Here is a 17,248-nt window from a genome sequence, read left to right as displayed (position 1 = left end):
TTCTTACAGCGAGGATGTCTGTAGTGTTTATTCATATTCTTTACTATATCACTAGATCTCTTATAGGCGGCCATCTTATATTGAAGTCGGGCATTCTCTCTCTCGGTTAGTTCTCTAGTCGGTTCACTAGGTTGTTCGATCTTAGGATCAAACTCGGTTTCTAGGGTGTGGGTATCATCAGGTTGTATGACTTCTGGTTCGGTTATGATGGGTACCTCTGGTTCTATTGGAATAGGTACTATGGGATCGGTTTTGATGTTGAGGTGCTTAGGTAACATGGTCAATAGGTTCTTATACTCTTCTACCATGTCATTCAATGCATTGTATAACTCATCTTTAGTAAATTCCTCACAGGGAGAGTCAAATACCTGTTCCTCATTGGCCATGAGGCAAGTGAGTTCATCGTCACTGTCACTGCGAGCCCATAGATTTCCTCCATCGTCGGCTATCAGTGCTTTCGGTACCTCACTTCCTTCACCGGCTTGTTGATAATTGTTTTTGTCATTTTGATAGTCCGGTTTCTGGGTATCCCTCCTTGGTTTCCTACATTCCCACTTAAAATGTCCCAAACAGTTACAGTTGTAGCATCTTATATTGGATTTGTCACCATAGTAGTTGTTTTTCGGTTGGCCCCTTTTCATGAACCTCCCAAACTTCTGTGCGAGCATGGCCATGGCGTCCTCAGTAAACTGTTCGGCTGTTCTGATAGGTGCGGGTGCAGGAACCGGTATCGGTGCAGGTGTGGGTACAGGAGCAGGTACAGCCGGTTTTGTAGATGTGATTAGTGCTCTGGTTGATGTTGAGGCCGAGACTTCCTCTTCGGTTCTAGATTTCATTTCGAACTCATATGCCTTGAGATCTTCGAATACATCGTATAGTTTCATCTTACGTAGGCTCTTTGACTCCCTCATTACCATTGTCTTTATATCCCAAGTACTTGGAAGAGATCTCAAAGCTTTCATAACTACCTCTTTGCTCTCATACTTCTTGCCCAGAGTTGCTAGTTCATCTAACACACCAGTGAACCGGTCACTGTACTCCTTCATAGTTTCTCCTGGTTTCATTTTGATGCTTTCGAACTTCTGTGTAGCCATCATTATTTTGTTCTCCCTTGTTCTTTCATTTCCTTCAAAGATCTGGATGACCGTGTTCCATGTCTCCTTCGCAGTTTTGCAATCTCTGATCTTGCAGTATGTGTTTCTGTCTACGCTGTTGGAGATCCGGTTTCTTGCATGGTTGTCCAGATTGTTCCTTCTCCTGTCTTCAGCTGTCCATTCTTTTCTATCTTTATCAATGAATATCGGTCCTTCGGTTATAATGGATTCCATTTCATCATCCAAGGTGACTAGGTGCAGGTGCATGCGTGCCTTCCAGTTGGCAAAGTCATCACCTTCTAGCATTGGAGGCCTATCCTGATACATGTTTGCTTGAGTATTGAAACTAACTGCTCTAATACCAATTGTTAGGATCTAGGTCGCCGCTGGTGGACCGGGGGTTGGACCGGTTAGCGGTTCTCACTCGTAGGGTGGTGGTTAATCCGGTTAGAGATTAACACCGGGGTTTTAATACTATACAACCTGTCACAAACCCTTGAACTAGGTTCAAGCGCGGAAGAGGTTTGCTTTCAGGTTGAAGCGGCACACTTATGTGATAGGCGAGATCGGTTTCGGATGATGGAGATTTGAAGAATGGTGAGTCGGTTTCGGTAATCTGGAAGTTCGGTATGGTTAGTATAAAGTAGGTTTGGAGCGGTGTAGTTAAGTTAGTCGGTTATGTAATGAAGCCGGCAGAAAGTAAATAACACAACAGATTTTATGGATGTTCGGAGATAAAACTCCTACGTCACCCCTTCCTCTCGAAGCCGCGAGAAGGATATTCACTAAGGAATACAAGTAGAATTCGATCGAGACTTATTTCCTGCTCGATAACACTCTTACAATTCACACCGAAATTGTAACACACACTTAGAATCTAGCGCTTAGGCTTTCTTAGAATAACACAGCTTTATCACTTGTAGTAAATGCTCTCAACGCTTCACTTATCTAGCTTGATGTCTCTTAATGTCCCGCATTTACTCTTCTGCAACTGCCTCCTTTTATAGGTGAAATATGCCAACGGTCATATTTCACTGCCTTGAATCTGATTGGCTGATCAGAGGTGCAGTGATTCAGTGTCTCAGACCTGCAGTCGTCTCCTCAGACCTGATGGTCAATCTCAGACCTGGTATCCTGTCTCAGACCTGCCGGTCTGTAAGGCAAACCTGCCGGGTTTGTCTTTTACTTGATATAGATACTATCTCTTTGGACAGTTGTCTGTACTTTGAAGATTTCCTTTTTGGCTTATCCCGAAGTAGAAGGATCCGGTAGTACTGTTTTCTGCAGCCTACAGTCTTTCCTCAGACTTGCATGGATATGGAAGTATTCAGTCTGTTCCTTTGGTATCATTCTCAACAGATACCCAAATTGTCTTCTTGTACTGGTCGGCCGCTTGACTTGGCCGAATGTCTTTTGGTAGTGAAGTAACCGGACTTCTTCCGGTTATTCTTGTCTTGTGGATAATCGGCTGTTTGATGGTTCCGGTTTTAAGCTTTGGCCGATTTCTCCCTTTGTGCGGTCATGTTCCGAATACTCTTGATCGGTTTGGTAGCCTGACCGGTTCGGTTTCTTCAGTTGATTCTCTTGTTCATCCGGTCCGGTTCCTTGTTCCTGCATGGAAGGTTTGTTTAAGTTAGGTTTATTTGAACCGGTATAAATTTATCTAACACCTTGTAGATGTGCCTCATGCAATGGTTGTCCAGGTTACTTCGTCTTCGATCTTCATTTGTCCATTGGTCTGCCTCCTTGTTGATTTTGATCGGTTCCTCTTTCAGGACTCGACTCATCTCATCATCTAATGTAATCAGATGTAAATACATCTGTTTCTTCCAACTGCTAAACGTTTCGCTGTTTAGCATTGGTGGCTTGTCGATGTGGGTCATGCTTTCCATCTTCTTCGGTTGCTTGAGTGCTAAGAACCTCGCTCTGATACCACTTGTTAGGATCGGGGACGCCCTTGGAGGACCGGGGTGTTTCCGGTTTCAGGAAGGGTGACCGCTTACAACACACAACACTCTTTGGTGATAGTCTGGTTAGAGACTATAACCGTTCTCAGCACAACACAAACTGTCACAGACTCTTGAACCGGATTCAAGGACGGAAATGTCTGTTTCAGTCTGAAGCAACGTATGCGACTTAGATGATGTTTAGAAGGAGTCAGTTTTAGAGATATGAGTGGACCGGTTTACGGAGTACGATTAATTTGGTTTGAGGTTAGGTTAATTGAGTAAGTAATGAAACGAAAGAAGTGACACGAGACAAGATTTTTTATGGATGTTTGGAGCAAACCCTCCTACGTCACCCCTTCTTCTCAGGTTATGAGAAGGATCTCCACTAACTTTTAAAGTTACAACAACAATACTGCCGGTCGAGCCCAACTCGCTACTCGCCGGTTACACCAACTCACTCTTGATGTAATACAATAACACAACACAACAAGACACAGAAAGCTTCCGGTTTATGACACACCGGTTTTGGATCGTAAAAGTTTATCTCTCTAAGATTTTTGTAACTTTTCGCTTTTTTCTCAGAAGGATGTGATTCGTATTAAATGAGGACGCTTCATCTTCCTTTTATAGTAGATGAGATCCCAACGGTCATTTTCTTCTCTCGTCGTGGGATTGGTTGATCATTATCACGCCAGTGCAGGGAGGTTACTTGCACGTTTCACCTTCCTCAACACTTGGCAAGCATACAAGGATTCCTCAGGAAAATGTGACGTTGCCGGTTTGCAGATTCGAACACGTGTCAGGCATGCACCTCCGGTTGTCAACATCGGATCAGTAAATCATCATTGCTTTCCTCGCATGCTTCCGATCGGATCTGATCTTCTTTTATTCCTTCGAGACACGTCTATTTCGTCATACTACGTCACTTCTGTAAGTTGTAGTTTCGGTTTTGCCTCTTACATAATATGATCCGGCTGGAATGTGAATTTTGTCTTTGCTAGCCGGTCTCTTGAGAGAGTTAAAAACCGGTTCCTTTGATCTTGACTTGATCACTTGGAACTGATTTTCTTTGAGGTATTTCAACATCCGGTTGATGAAGCTCCAGCCAGTTCATACGATTTGATTTGTTCCTGCACATAGAGGTTAACAACTGTTTAGTTTTTCTAGCCGGTTCAAAAATTAACTTTACTTAATTTTTCTTATCATTTTTCTTGAGTTTTTGTTGAGGTATGTTGTCATTTTCATAGGGAGAACGAGACTTTCAGTTATTTCAAAGAAGATCCATATTTGTGTAATGTGGTATGAACTCTTGAGCTCAAGTCTAAACTTCTTATCATATATTTTTATTAGTTCTTGAAATATAACTTTTCTTCTCTATTATGTTTCGTCTCTCCTTAAGTCTTACTTTATATATAAAATTCTCGATTTGTTTGGTTGGTTTCAAGTACTTTTAGTCATCACTTTAATAGGTTGATTTTTAATATTTCAATTGATGTTTTGATGGAGATGATGGGTTCATTGGATTCAAGGCGATAATGGTGCTATCATGGTTATGCAAAATTGTTTTGGTGATAATCGTGTTATCATGCCTGGAGGTGTGAGCATTGGTAAATTAGAAATTTAGATCATTTTATCATAAAATTCGTTTGCAAAAAGATTTTTTAATTTTTCTATTACATTAATTCCTGATTTTGTTTGGTTTATTTCAGGTACTTTCAACCATTGTAGATCATTATACTTCTGGATGCAAGCTATTGTACTTCTGAATGTTTGTTTACTTAAAATACTTTAATTTTGAAATAATTGTGTTTAGCTCTAGATTTGTATCTTTACATGTATACACTAACTTGGAATAATTGAAGATCAAGTATTTTGTTTAATACTCTTAATTTTAATGAAATAATAATGTGCTTTATCAATTTAATTTTATTGTGCAACTTCTATTTTATGGTATATTTTAATTTTTGATACTCCTATTTTTATAAAAATAAATGTTAGTAAAAATAAACTCAATAAATATAACCTACCATCTATATATATTAATATTTTTTATTAAATATTTCATTAAATTTTATTACAACCTTCAATTCATATATATTAATAATTTATCCAAATAATTAACATAAAATAAAACAAACCCCTTTAATTTCTATTTTGAGATTTGCATTAAATATTAATATTAATAATGAAAACTATTTAGGAGATTTAAATTGTAAAAAAATATACTCACATTTAATATGTTCATTAACGATAATAAATATTATTATAACCTCCCATCCATAAAATAAATCATTCAGTTTCATTCTAATTTATAACTAATTAATGGAAATAAAATTAACGGATATTAAATATTATTACAACCTTAAATTCATATATATTAATAATTTATCCAAATAATTAACATCAAATAAAACAAATTAATACAACAAAAAAATGAGTTTCATTTTACAAAATTCTAGACAAATTATTAGGTGGTATAAATAAATTCATAAACAATGAATACTTTATTATTATTATTATTATTAACTTTATTATTATTATTTTTTGACATATTTTAACTTCAATGTTATATTGCTGGTTGTTTATTATCTACATTATTTTGGTATTTATATATGTATTTGTCTTTACATTTGATAATAAAATTATTTATTTTTCTTGTCACTATTCTATATTTTGGTGATTTGAAATTGAAATAATAAGATGTTTATTGAGAATGTTACTAAACTCTTAGCCTTTTGATATTATACTTTTATTCTCTATTACTTTTTCATCTATTCCATTTAAAATGAAATTATCTGCAAGAACATAAAAAGAGAAATTTTGAACAGCAATTTTATTGTTTGAATGTGTAGATCGACTAAATCCTTATCGGATGATGATTTCAATCGCATTTATTGATCTTTGTAATTTAATTTGGATAAGTTTTGATTGAATCGACATTATGAATAAGAGTTTTGTTTGATATTTATAGTCTCGAATTTGTAGAACTTTTAAATGATATTTATAGTCATAAATTTTGAGAAATTAGAACTTATGATTCCTTGTGTTGTGTTCAATTACGATCCTTGCAACCTTAAAAAAAATATAGTAAAAAATATTGTCCAGTTATCGATATTCATTCTACTTATTATTTCATCGTATACTTTTTTTATGTTTACAACTTAGACTAACTATTATAATATTTATTTATATTAGATACTCAAAAAATAACACAAAGGAATCCATTTGAATGGTGGATTTAAGTAGCAACTACAAGCATTTAGTGATTGTTCGCTGAACGAAGATTTATTAAGACGAAAAAAACAAAAAATTTAATTTTTCTTTTATGATTTTTAATTTTTTTTTTCATGTTTTTTTAGTTAATATATGTGTTAACTTACATTCGTGCTAAGGAGTAATGATAGGAGAGCTAAAGTTTTATAGTGAATGTATAATGGGGAAGGGTGACTACGACTAAGTATAATTTCAAATGTTTATTTATCTCTCTCCTATTCATTAATAATTTCTCTTTTATATTCATTAATAATTCATTTTTTTATCTCTTATTTTAAATATTAATAGGGAAAATAATAAATAAAATAAAAAAAATAAAAAAATATATATTTTCAATTATATATTATATTTGATAAATATATATTTAATAAAATAATAAATAAAATATAATTTTTTTTAATTAACTATTTCTCCCTCTCTTTAATTTTGTTTTCATATTTTAATTTCTAATATAATGTATTATAAATCCAATGAATTAACTCAAAATGTTATATATTTTCAAAATGTGTTTTTTTATTTACTTTGAATATTAATAATTGATAGATTGTGTTATATTTATTTTGAATATTAGTATGTAAGATTTGAGTTAGATACTAATTCTTATTTTCCCTATTATAACCCATTTTAAAAACAAACAAATAAATAAATTATTAATATATATGAATAGAGGAGAGAAATAATTAATTTAAAAAATAAAGAATTTTTATATTTATTTTATTATTCTTTTCCATATATATTTTATTACTTATTTATTTGATTTATTATTTCCCTATTATTATTCTATTTTTTTTAAATAAATAAATTAAATAATAAAATATATAAACATATATTTACAAATTTATAATATAAATAAATTATTAATAAAGATTGAAGAGATAAAAAATAAATTATTAATAAAGAGAAGAGAGAAATTATTAATGAATAGGAGGGAGTTAAATAAATATTTGAAATTATATTGAGTCATCCAGTTTCTCTTTTACATCACTTCCCTATACATTCGCTGTAAAACTTTTGCATATTTAATAATTATTTAACAAAATTATATCTGATAAAGTTTATCAAAAGAAAATGTTTATTAGAAAGAAAAAAAATTAAATAACTAAGATTATTAAAATTTGGACTTTAAATATTACAATCAAACTTTAGAATATTTCAAATTAGAGCACACCCATTATATTTTAAAGCATCCTTCTATTTATAATTAAAAAAATTATTTTAAATAATATATAAAAAAAATATAAATAAATTTAAAAGACTAACGCTTCAAATTTTATTTAAGATTAATAATTTTAAAATATAAAATTATAAAGTTAGTACAAATTAATCAATGCTTCAAAATGTTTAATTTTTGTAGCTATCATGGCGATCTTTGAGAGCATCTTCGCGATGTTCCGAAAGAATCGTCCATACATCTTTCACCCATTCTGTGAGGTAGAGGAGGTAACCCATTTATGCTTTGTTGACAATTTATTCATTCTAGCGCACGCAGACATTGATTCCATTAAAACTATTAGGGCTGCACTAACGTTCTTTTCTGAGGTTACATGTTTAATTATTAATAAAAGCAAAAAGTGTGGAATTTTATGGAGGCGTGAATGACGAAACGAAGTAGGACATCTTCAACATCATGGGCATCAAGGAACATAGTTTTCCCGTAAGGTACTTAGAAATTCCATTAACCGCGAAGCAGATCGAGATCTCACACTGCAAGCCGCTGATTGAAAAGGTAAAAAATACAATATTTGGATGGGCAGCGAAAAACATTTCTTATGCAGGGAGGATCGAATTTATCAAAACCGTGGTCATGATCATAGTTAGCTACTCGGTGCAACAAATGGTCATTCCGAAAAAGGTAATGAATGAGCTCGATACACTAATGAGGAATTTTATCTGAGGCAGTAGCGGAAGAGGAGGAAAAAAAGTCAAATGGACCGCTCTCTACAAACCGAAGGACGAGGGAGGTATTAGTTTGAAGAACTGTATCGAGTGGAACAAGGCTCTCATCTTCAAACATTTGTGGGCTTTAGAGCGCAATCAGGAGTCACTATAGATCAAATGGGTGCATACGAGGTTTATGAAATACGAAACTAGCATCTAGACCTGCAAAAAATTAATGAAGGTGTGAGCTGGTCTCTAAAAAAGATTATTATACTAAGAAGCGATATTGTAGATCTTTATGACATCCGGCTAGGGGACGGGAAATGCACTCTATTCTGGCACGAAACCTGGTTCAAAAACCAGCCTATCATCCACAAGGAGGAGTTTCAAAATACCCGCATCAGAAAGGACTACACAGAAGCGAAAATCAGAGACATTAAAGACGGGAATTGTGACTGATTTTTTAGAAGAAATCTAGAAGGACAGAGGATAAATGATCATATAAGTAACATACAACTACACGACAGACCGAATATTCATGAATGGAAAGCTTAGGAAAATGGGAAGTTGGTATTGAATAAAATATGGGAGGTAACACGGAAAAAAGCATAGAAAGTTGAATGAGCTCCTCTTGTATGGTCAACGAAGATTATCCCTAGACACCAGTTCATCCTACGGCTCGCCTTCTGGGAAAGACTCAGCACTCGTGATCGTATCAGCAAGTATATGAGCATCCCGGACACGAACTGTCTTCTATTTAGAGGAAATGAAGAAACTATATATCACCTATTCGGGAGCTGCTGTATTGTTTCAGAGCTTTGGGACAGATTCTATAAAAACCTGGAGCTGATCAGTTTCCCGAGCGAATGGAATGAAATCAAAGATGTAGCACTACCCAAAGACAATGGAAATAGATTCGCAACAAGCGTGTTCAAGTGCGGCTTTAGAGTAGTGATGTATAACATTTGGCAAGAACGGAATGTAAGGGTATATGGCAGAACCCACAGGGGAGCATTGAAAAGTTATGGAAAAATATTGTATTGGATTGCAGCGCCCTCGCGGGAACGTGGACAATAATTCCAAGAACGGAGCAAAACTGGAATATTTGTAGGAACTAGAATTTACTGTTTCTTAAACTCATTAGAATTGAAAGCATTGTAATCAGATAATTCATTTACGTTTTTAGCTTTTTAGCTTTTATTTAGAATGTTACGACTTCAAAATCATTTTAGGTCTGTCTAGAATAATCTTTTAAGCCCTTGGTTTTTTTTCCCATTTTTGAAAATTTTTAATGAAATGACGCTAAGCGGTTTTTCCAAAAAAAAAATGTTTAATTTCTATGTAAAGTTTAACATAAATATTACGATAATATTTATAATGAGATTTTACTCTTTATCTTTATTTCCATGATCTATAAATCTCACCTTATACTTCTAATTCAATATCTCATCTCTATATTCATTTAAAAATGACAACTATTTCTTTACACAATGCAACAATGTTCGTCTTTTATTTCCTGTTCCAAATTTCAATTTCTTCTAATATAACTACTTCAAAACTGATAGGTTTTTCTGCCGATCTCATCCACCGAGATTCGTTAAAATTATCATCGTATAACCGATATGTCAACGGAATTGATCTTTTGTCAAGAACAAGCGGTCACTCTAGGTCTCGCTTGTCTTATTTGAAATCCATCCTAAAACTCCACAACAACCACACAAAGGAAACTGCTGACATAGAATCGACAACTATGCTGAGTTTTTCAACGTACCTCATGGAGATTTACGTTGGTACACCTCCTACCAAGCAGATGATGTTCTTAGACACCGGCTCCAGCATGTCATGGATTCAGTGCCTCCCATGTGAGCATTGTTTCAAACAAAATGAACTCATATTTAATTCCAATCGGTCATCTTCATATCAAGTATTGAGATGTGATTCTACTGAGTGTCTGAAATTAGGACACAAACGGGATTGTACTCAATCCAATGAAAAATGTAAATATCGTCTATCCTACGATGACAAATCAGGCAGCTCTGGGGAACTAGCCATGGAAACTTATACAGTAGGAGACACTTCCATCCCGAACATGGCTCACGGGTGCGGGCATAAAAATAGTGGGGAATTTAGTGAGCAAAGCACCGGTATGATCGGGCTTGCAGATGAGCCACTCTCATTCTTTGGTCAGACTCGATATTTGACTGGTGGGAAGTTTTCATACTGTCTAATATCTCAGTTCGGTTCGAACCAAAATGCAAGAAGCAGGATTAGCTTCGGAAAAAATGCGGTTGTGTCTGGGCCTGGAGTGATATCCACCCCGTTCACAAAGAAGAAAGACAGTCCATTCTATTTTCTCACATTGGAATCAATCAGCGTCGGAAATATTATCATTCCATTTCGAGAGAGTATAATCCCATTCCTAAGACGACCTGGTAACATCATAATAGACTCGGGCACTACTATAAACTATTTTCCCTCGGAAGTGTTACAAAATTTGAAAACTGCACTAATACGTGTAATTGGTAAAACACCAATTTCTTTTGCTGATGAACTTTGCTATAAAATTAACACCGATATTCCTAATATCACTTTCCATTTTGCTAGTAACGCTAATATAACTTTGTCAAAGATGAACACTTTTACAGTATATGGATATGCGTTGTGTCTGGATATGAAACAAGACGATAGTATATCCATATTTGGAAACCGATCACAAATGAACTTCTTGGTGGGATATGATATTCCGAGAAAGGAGGTCTCTTTCAAATCAACTGATTGCTCAAGGTATATATGATAACAACATAGAGTTCAAAGGACTTGAACATGATCTCCTAAGATCAATTTTCTTTCTTTTTATTTATTTATTTATTGTTCCTATTATAGAATACAATAAAGTCATAAAGATGGTTAATGTATAATTACAAGAAACCTATATAAATAATTTAATAATTATATTAAATAAGAGTTTCTTTTTCCTTTAATATAAAAAGTTATAATGACAACTATATTCAATCCCATCATTTTAATTGAAAGCTTTTTTTAGTGAGAGTAAAAGTTGTATTTTTTTAATAAGGTAAGTCGACTTTTTAATTAGATCTTATATAAAAATAAGTTATAATATTTGAGATTGACAACTATTTGTTTAGTTTATTTTTTAATATTATGTTTTCAAACAAAAAAGTACAAATTAATCGATTCGGATCTTCTGCTACCGATTCTCGTGTTCCCTTGTTGCGGACCAATTAAATTGCAGCATTATTATTATATTAATAAATCAATCTGGGTAGAAGATGGAGGGAGGGAGAATCCGGAATCCAGGTTTTATTCTGGGTTCACCTCAGATGCCGTTAACGGAATGGCCAGTTAACGTACGGAATTAATATATTATTCATATGATCCAGCGAAGATCACTTCTCTCCGAGCGCCATGTGAGAAGGAAGGGTGAGAAGCGAAGGGAGCAAAGATTTCCCTGCCTAGGATCCCTGACCTTCATGTAAACCCCCCAACCCACCCATGAGAAGACCGTTTGCCTGTCATGGAAATACACTTACCCTTGTATGTAAAGACCCAAATTAACATGGATTTTATATTTCCATTTATTAAATATTAATTCAATTTATTAAAAATGACATGCAGCGAAGAAATCTTCGCTCAAATTACTTCATTCCTATTTTTTATTTTTTTTATTAAATTTTTAGTTACGGGGAGACGATTTAAAGCGAAGACTTATTCGCTTTAATTATTTTTAACTTGACCTTCATGTAAACCCCTCAACCCACCCATGAGAAGACCGTTTGCCTGTCATGGAAATACACTTACCCTTGTATGTAAAGACCAAAATTAACATGAATTTTATATTTTCATTTTTTAAATATTAATTCAATTTATTAAAAATGAAATGCAGCGAAGAAATCTTCGCTCCAATTACTTCATTCTTATTTTTTATTTTTTTATTAAATTTTTATTTACGGGGAGATGATTTAAAGCGAAGAATTCTTCGTTTCAATTATTTTTAACCTGACGTTCATGTAAACCCCCCAACCCACCAATGAGAAGACCGTTTGCCTGTTATGGAAATACACTTACCCTTGTATGTAAAGACCAAAATTAACATGAATGTTATATTTCCATTTATTAAATATTAATTCAATTTATTAAAAATGGCATACAACAAAGAAATCTTCGCTCAAATTACATCATTCCTATTTTTAATTTTTTTATTAAATTTTTATTTACGGGGAGACGCTTAGGAGTGAAGAAATTTTCGCTTCAATTAATTAATTTTTATAGCGAATACCCCTTCGCCCAAGTTCAATGGAATGAATAGACGCTTTGTGAGAGAAGATTTGTTCGCCTATATCAGGTGCCATGTAAAATGTAGTGATTAGATGCTTTTCGAGAGAATACTTATTCGCCCCTGGTCTAGGTGTCATGTGAAATGGAATGAATAGTCGCTTTTCGAGAGAAGACTTGGTCGCCCAGGTTCTAAAATTTATTTTCTAAATTTATTTCATGGGTTCGAGAGAAGATTTATTTTCTACGTGTTCTAAAATTTAACAGCTAATCTGCTAGTTGTCGTCGTCAATTGAATTTCGATGAAAACGGCCAACCTTTGGAGGACATCGAAGCCAACTTAATTCCACATTTAGGTCGGGAATTTGAGAGTGAAGAAGAAGGCTACGAATTCTATTTAGCATACGCTAAACTAATATGATTTGGTATAAGGCGTAGTTCAAAACATGTTGACAACTGTGGTAAAATACTGGATAGAGTTTTTTATTGTAGTGCACAGGGTGAACGGGTAAAAGACAAACGGGATGTCTATGTGAGACGTAGCCGTTCTTTGACGAGGTTCGGTTGTCAAGCAAAATTGAGGATAAAGAGGGCAGAGAATGGAAAGTTCCAAGTGGTAAATTTTATTAGTGAGCATTGTCATCCTCTTGCAAGTCCAAAGAAAAGTCACCTGTATAGATGCCATAGGAATATTTCTGCAGTTGCAGGCTTACATATCGAGATTGTCATTCACGTGGGAGTTCCTCCTAAGACATTCCATGCTTTAATGTATAAACAAATCGGTGGAAGGGAGAATCTTGGTTTTCTTCCTGAGGATTACAAAAATTACTTGCGAACGAAAAGAACTAGAGACTGTAATTTTGGGGATATAGGGGGTGTATTAGAGTATTTGCAGAAAAAACAATCAAATGATCCAAGTTTTATAATGCTTTTCAACTTGATGCCGACGATTTGATAACGAATATTTTTTGGTGTGATTCCAACATGCGGTCTGATTATTCATACTTCGGAGACGTTGTCAGTTTTGACACGACCTACAAGAAGAATAAGGAAGGTCGTCCAGTTGCGCTTTTTGTAGGCGTGAATCATCACAAACAATCTATTATTTTTGGTGCACCTCTATTATACGATGAAACTGCAATGAGTTTTGAATGGTTGTTTGATACTTTCACCAAAGCTATGCGTGGGAAAAAACCAAACACCATTCTTACAGATCAAGACGCGGCTATGGCTAAGGACTTGGCGTCTACATGGCCCGAAACAAATCATCGTCTATGTATTTGGCACATATTTCAAAATGCAGCCATACATCTAAGCTCCGTGTTCCATAACTTCAGAGAATTTTCGAAGGATTTTTTTTCATGTATATATGATTTCAAAGAAGAGATAGAGTTTGTTAAAGCTTGGAATCAAATGTTGACAAACTACGGGCTTGAAAACAACGACTGGTTGAAACGTATGTTTTGCATTAGGCGAAAGTGGGCATTAGCGTATGGACGACATATGTTTTGTGCTGATATGACGACAACACAGAGAAGTGAGAGTATGAACAGTGTGTTGAAAAAATATTGCTCCTACAAACACAAGTTTTTAGAATTTTCAATCACTTTGAAAGACTAATCGATGAAAGAAGATATGATGTGTTGAAGGCTGATTTCAAATCAATTACCAGCCAACCAAGTCTAAAATATCCAGTTTTGATCTTAAAGGATGCTTGCAAAGTTTACACTCCAGAGGTATTTAAGTGCTTTGAACAATAATGGTTTATGTCGCATGATTGTGGTGTAGAAATGTTAGAGGATGTCGACACACAAAGAAAATATAAGGTAACCCCCCACACTAGGAGATGCTCTCATACAGTTACAGTTCATAAGAATGATGATAAGAATATCGAGTGTAGCTGCTGTAAATTTGAATTTTGCGGGATTTTGTGTGCTCACATACTAAAGATTTTCACGACGATTGAAGTGTTGAAGATTCCTCCTGCGTTGATATTGAAGAGATGGACAAAAACAACAAAAGATGGATTATTTAGAACTGATCCAATCGTGGACAATAGTAATGTTGATCCGAGTGAGCTTCATAACATAAGATACAGAGATTTGTGTGGCTTGTCCATGCATTTATTTACAAAGGCAGCCGAAAGAGATGACACGTATAGGCATGTCAAAGAAATTATGATTAGCTAGTGTAAGATTGTGGATAAAAAATTACAAGAGAGTATAAATATACAAACTTCACCAACTGGTGTATCATATTCTGTCGAGGGTGCCCATGTTCAAGCGAAAGGAATCAAAACTAAGAAGCCAACAAAGTCAGGTAAGAGAAGGAAATGTGGACTAGAGAAGAACTCAAGAAAAAGAAAATCAACAAGAATAACAAGCGAATCACAGAATCCGGTATGAATTTGCTGACTTAACTTCTTTACTAATAATTGGGTTATTACTCTTCATTTATTAACAAACTTTTAAATTGATATACCGTTCCAGGCATCAAATGCAATGCCAACGACAACTCCTCAGTTCTCAACTCCTCAACAGTGGGACGAAAGTTTCAGCATGAACGCCGATACTCCGTTCACTGTTCTTTTTTCATCTCAACTATCGAATTCCAGTTTCATGTGAAATCTGATATGTATTTGTATGTATATTTGATTTGAAACCATGAAGAAGGTAGAATGTATGCATGAGATGTTTTATGTAATACCAAATGAATGAAAACATTAATTTCCTTCTAAAAATAAAAACATGTAAATGAAGCGAATAATTATTCGCTCCTAGTCGACTCCTCTTAATGAAAATTTTCATAAAAAATTTAGAAATAAAAACCTAAAATTTAAGCGAATAATTATTCGCCACAAAAAAAAAACAAGTATTTGAAGCGAATGCTTATTCGCGTCATGTTCCTTTCAATAAATATATATTTTTGTAAAGTTTGGTATTTACATGTTAGAGTAAGTGTAATTACATGTCAAGTAACCCGGTTTTTCATGGGTGAGGTGGGGTTTTACATGAACGCGAGTTTTAAATTAACATGAAGCTAAGAACTCTTCGCTCCAATTCGACTACTCTTAATTAAAAGTTTTCATATAAAATTGTAAAAATAAAAACAAGTTATTGAAGCGAAGAATTCTTCGCTCCAATTCAACTTCTTACATTAAATTTTATCAAAATTTATAAAATTGAAAAAAGTATTTGAAGCGAATATTTTTGCGCTTCATGTTTCTTTCAATTAATTAATTTATTTGATAGAAAAATTAAGTAAGTTAATTTTCTCAAAACCGGCCACACATTACAAGTTTTGAATATTTATTCTAAATAATCAAAAAGGGAGAAATTGATAGAAAAATTAAGTAGATTAATTTTAAACCGGTTAGAAAATAATTGTTATAACTTATGAAAAATATATGTTAAACCGCTAAGTTATATCAAATATATTAACTGGTTTAAATATAACAAGAAGCTGTTGTAGCGTAGTGGTAAATGCCTCTGCTTGTCACACAGGTGACCAGGGATCAAATCCCACTGGCTGCAAATAATATTTAAAGTTTTGCTGTTTCAGGGAAATTGAGCAAAATTCATTCGATTGGAAATATATATACCGTTCCGGTTGTTTGACTTCGGTTTGAAGTAAAAGCAACCGCAACCGGTTTGTCCAAGAAGTTCAGTCAACCGGTTGGTCAACCGGAGTTCAGTCAAGGAGTCCGGAACCGGTCAGTAAAGTTCAGTCAAACCGGTTGGTCAACTGGAGTTCAGTTAGGAGATCGGTCAACAGGCATTTAATGAAAGAAGGCTCCGGTCAACAGACACTTAATGCAGCCGCTCAGTCATTAAATGTTCCGGTTCCGGTTGATTAAATGATGTCAAACTCCGGTTATTAAATGGGGCTGCTCAGTCATAAATGTTCTGGTTGATTAAATGAGTAATCCAAATCCAGAAGCAATCTCCAGGCAGCAGGTAGCTGTCAGGCATGCTTGTCCAAATCCAGAAGCAATCTTCAGGCAGCAGGTAGCTGTCAGGCATGCTTGTCCAAATCCAGAAGCAATCTCCAGGCAGCAGGTAGCTGTCAGGCGGCCGGCTAAGAGTTGCCATGTGTCCAAAATGCAAACCGGCTAAGTGCATGTCTGCCATGTGTCCAACATGCAAACCGGCTAAAGCGCATGTCTGCCATGTGTCCAAATTGATCTGTCCAAGAGGGAAGGCGTGCAAGCCTTTTGATCATTACCAGGAGAGAGAAAATATGACTGTTGTGTCCTCTCAGCTATAAAAGGAAGACGAAACGTCTTCATTTAATGCAGTCACAAGTCACGGATTACGAAAAACGAATTATCCAAGCATTAAGTTCTAGAGAGATAAACTCATATATTCCAAAAACCGGTTTGCCTAAAACCGGAAACTTTTTTGTGTGTTGTTGTGTTGAGTTGTTGTATTACATCAAAGAGTGAGTTTGGTGTAACCGGCGAGTAGCGAAGTTGGGCTCGACCGGAAGTGTAATTGTAACTCTAAAGAGTTAGTGGAGATCCTTCTCATAACTTGAGAAGAAGGGGTGACGTAGGAGGGTTTGCTCCGAACATCCATAAAAAATCTTGTCTCGTGTTATTTTCTTTATTTCCAGCTTACTCACTCTAAAAACCGAACTATTACCAACCTAAACATAATCCTTAACCAAACCGGTCCATCTATCTTCTCTAGCCGATCACTTACAAATATCATCCAAAGTCTTGTGCGTTGCTTCAAGCCGAAACAAACTACTTCCGCACTT

General features: G+C 34.8%; 1 protein-coding gene across 1 annotated transcript; it reads left to right on the top strand.

The window, feature by feature from the left end:
- The first annotated feature begins 9,968 nt into the window (after positions 1–9,968).
- Positions 9,969–10,988, top strand: LOC124913116 (aspartic proteinase CDR1-like). The gene has a single exon (XM_047453735.1). It carries the CDS (start codon positions 9,969–9,971, stop codon positions 10,986–10,988), a length of 1,020 nt encoding a protein of 339 aa, XP_047309691.1.
- The last annotated feature ends 6,260 nt before the right edge of the window (positions 10,989–17,248 follow it).

This window comes from Impatiens glandulifera, chromosome 8 (genome assembly GCF_907164915.1).
Source record: "Impatiens glandulifera chromosome 8, dImpGla2.1, whole genome shotgun sequence".
In the NCBI taxonomy this organism is placed as follows: Eukaryota; Viridiplantae; Streptophyta; class Magnoliopsida; order Ericales; family Balsaminaceae; genus Impatiens; species Impatiens glandulifera.
Note: the sequence above shows the minus strand (reverse complement) of the source record. Positions and strands in the feature narration are given on the sequence as shown.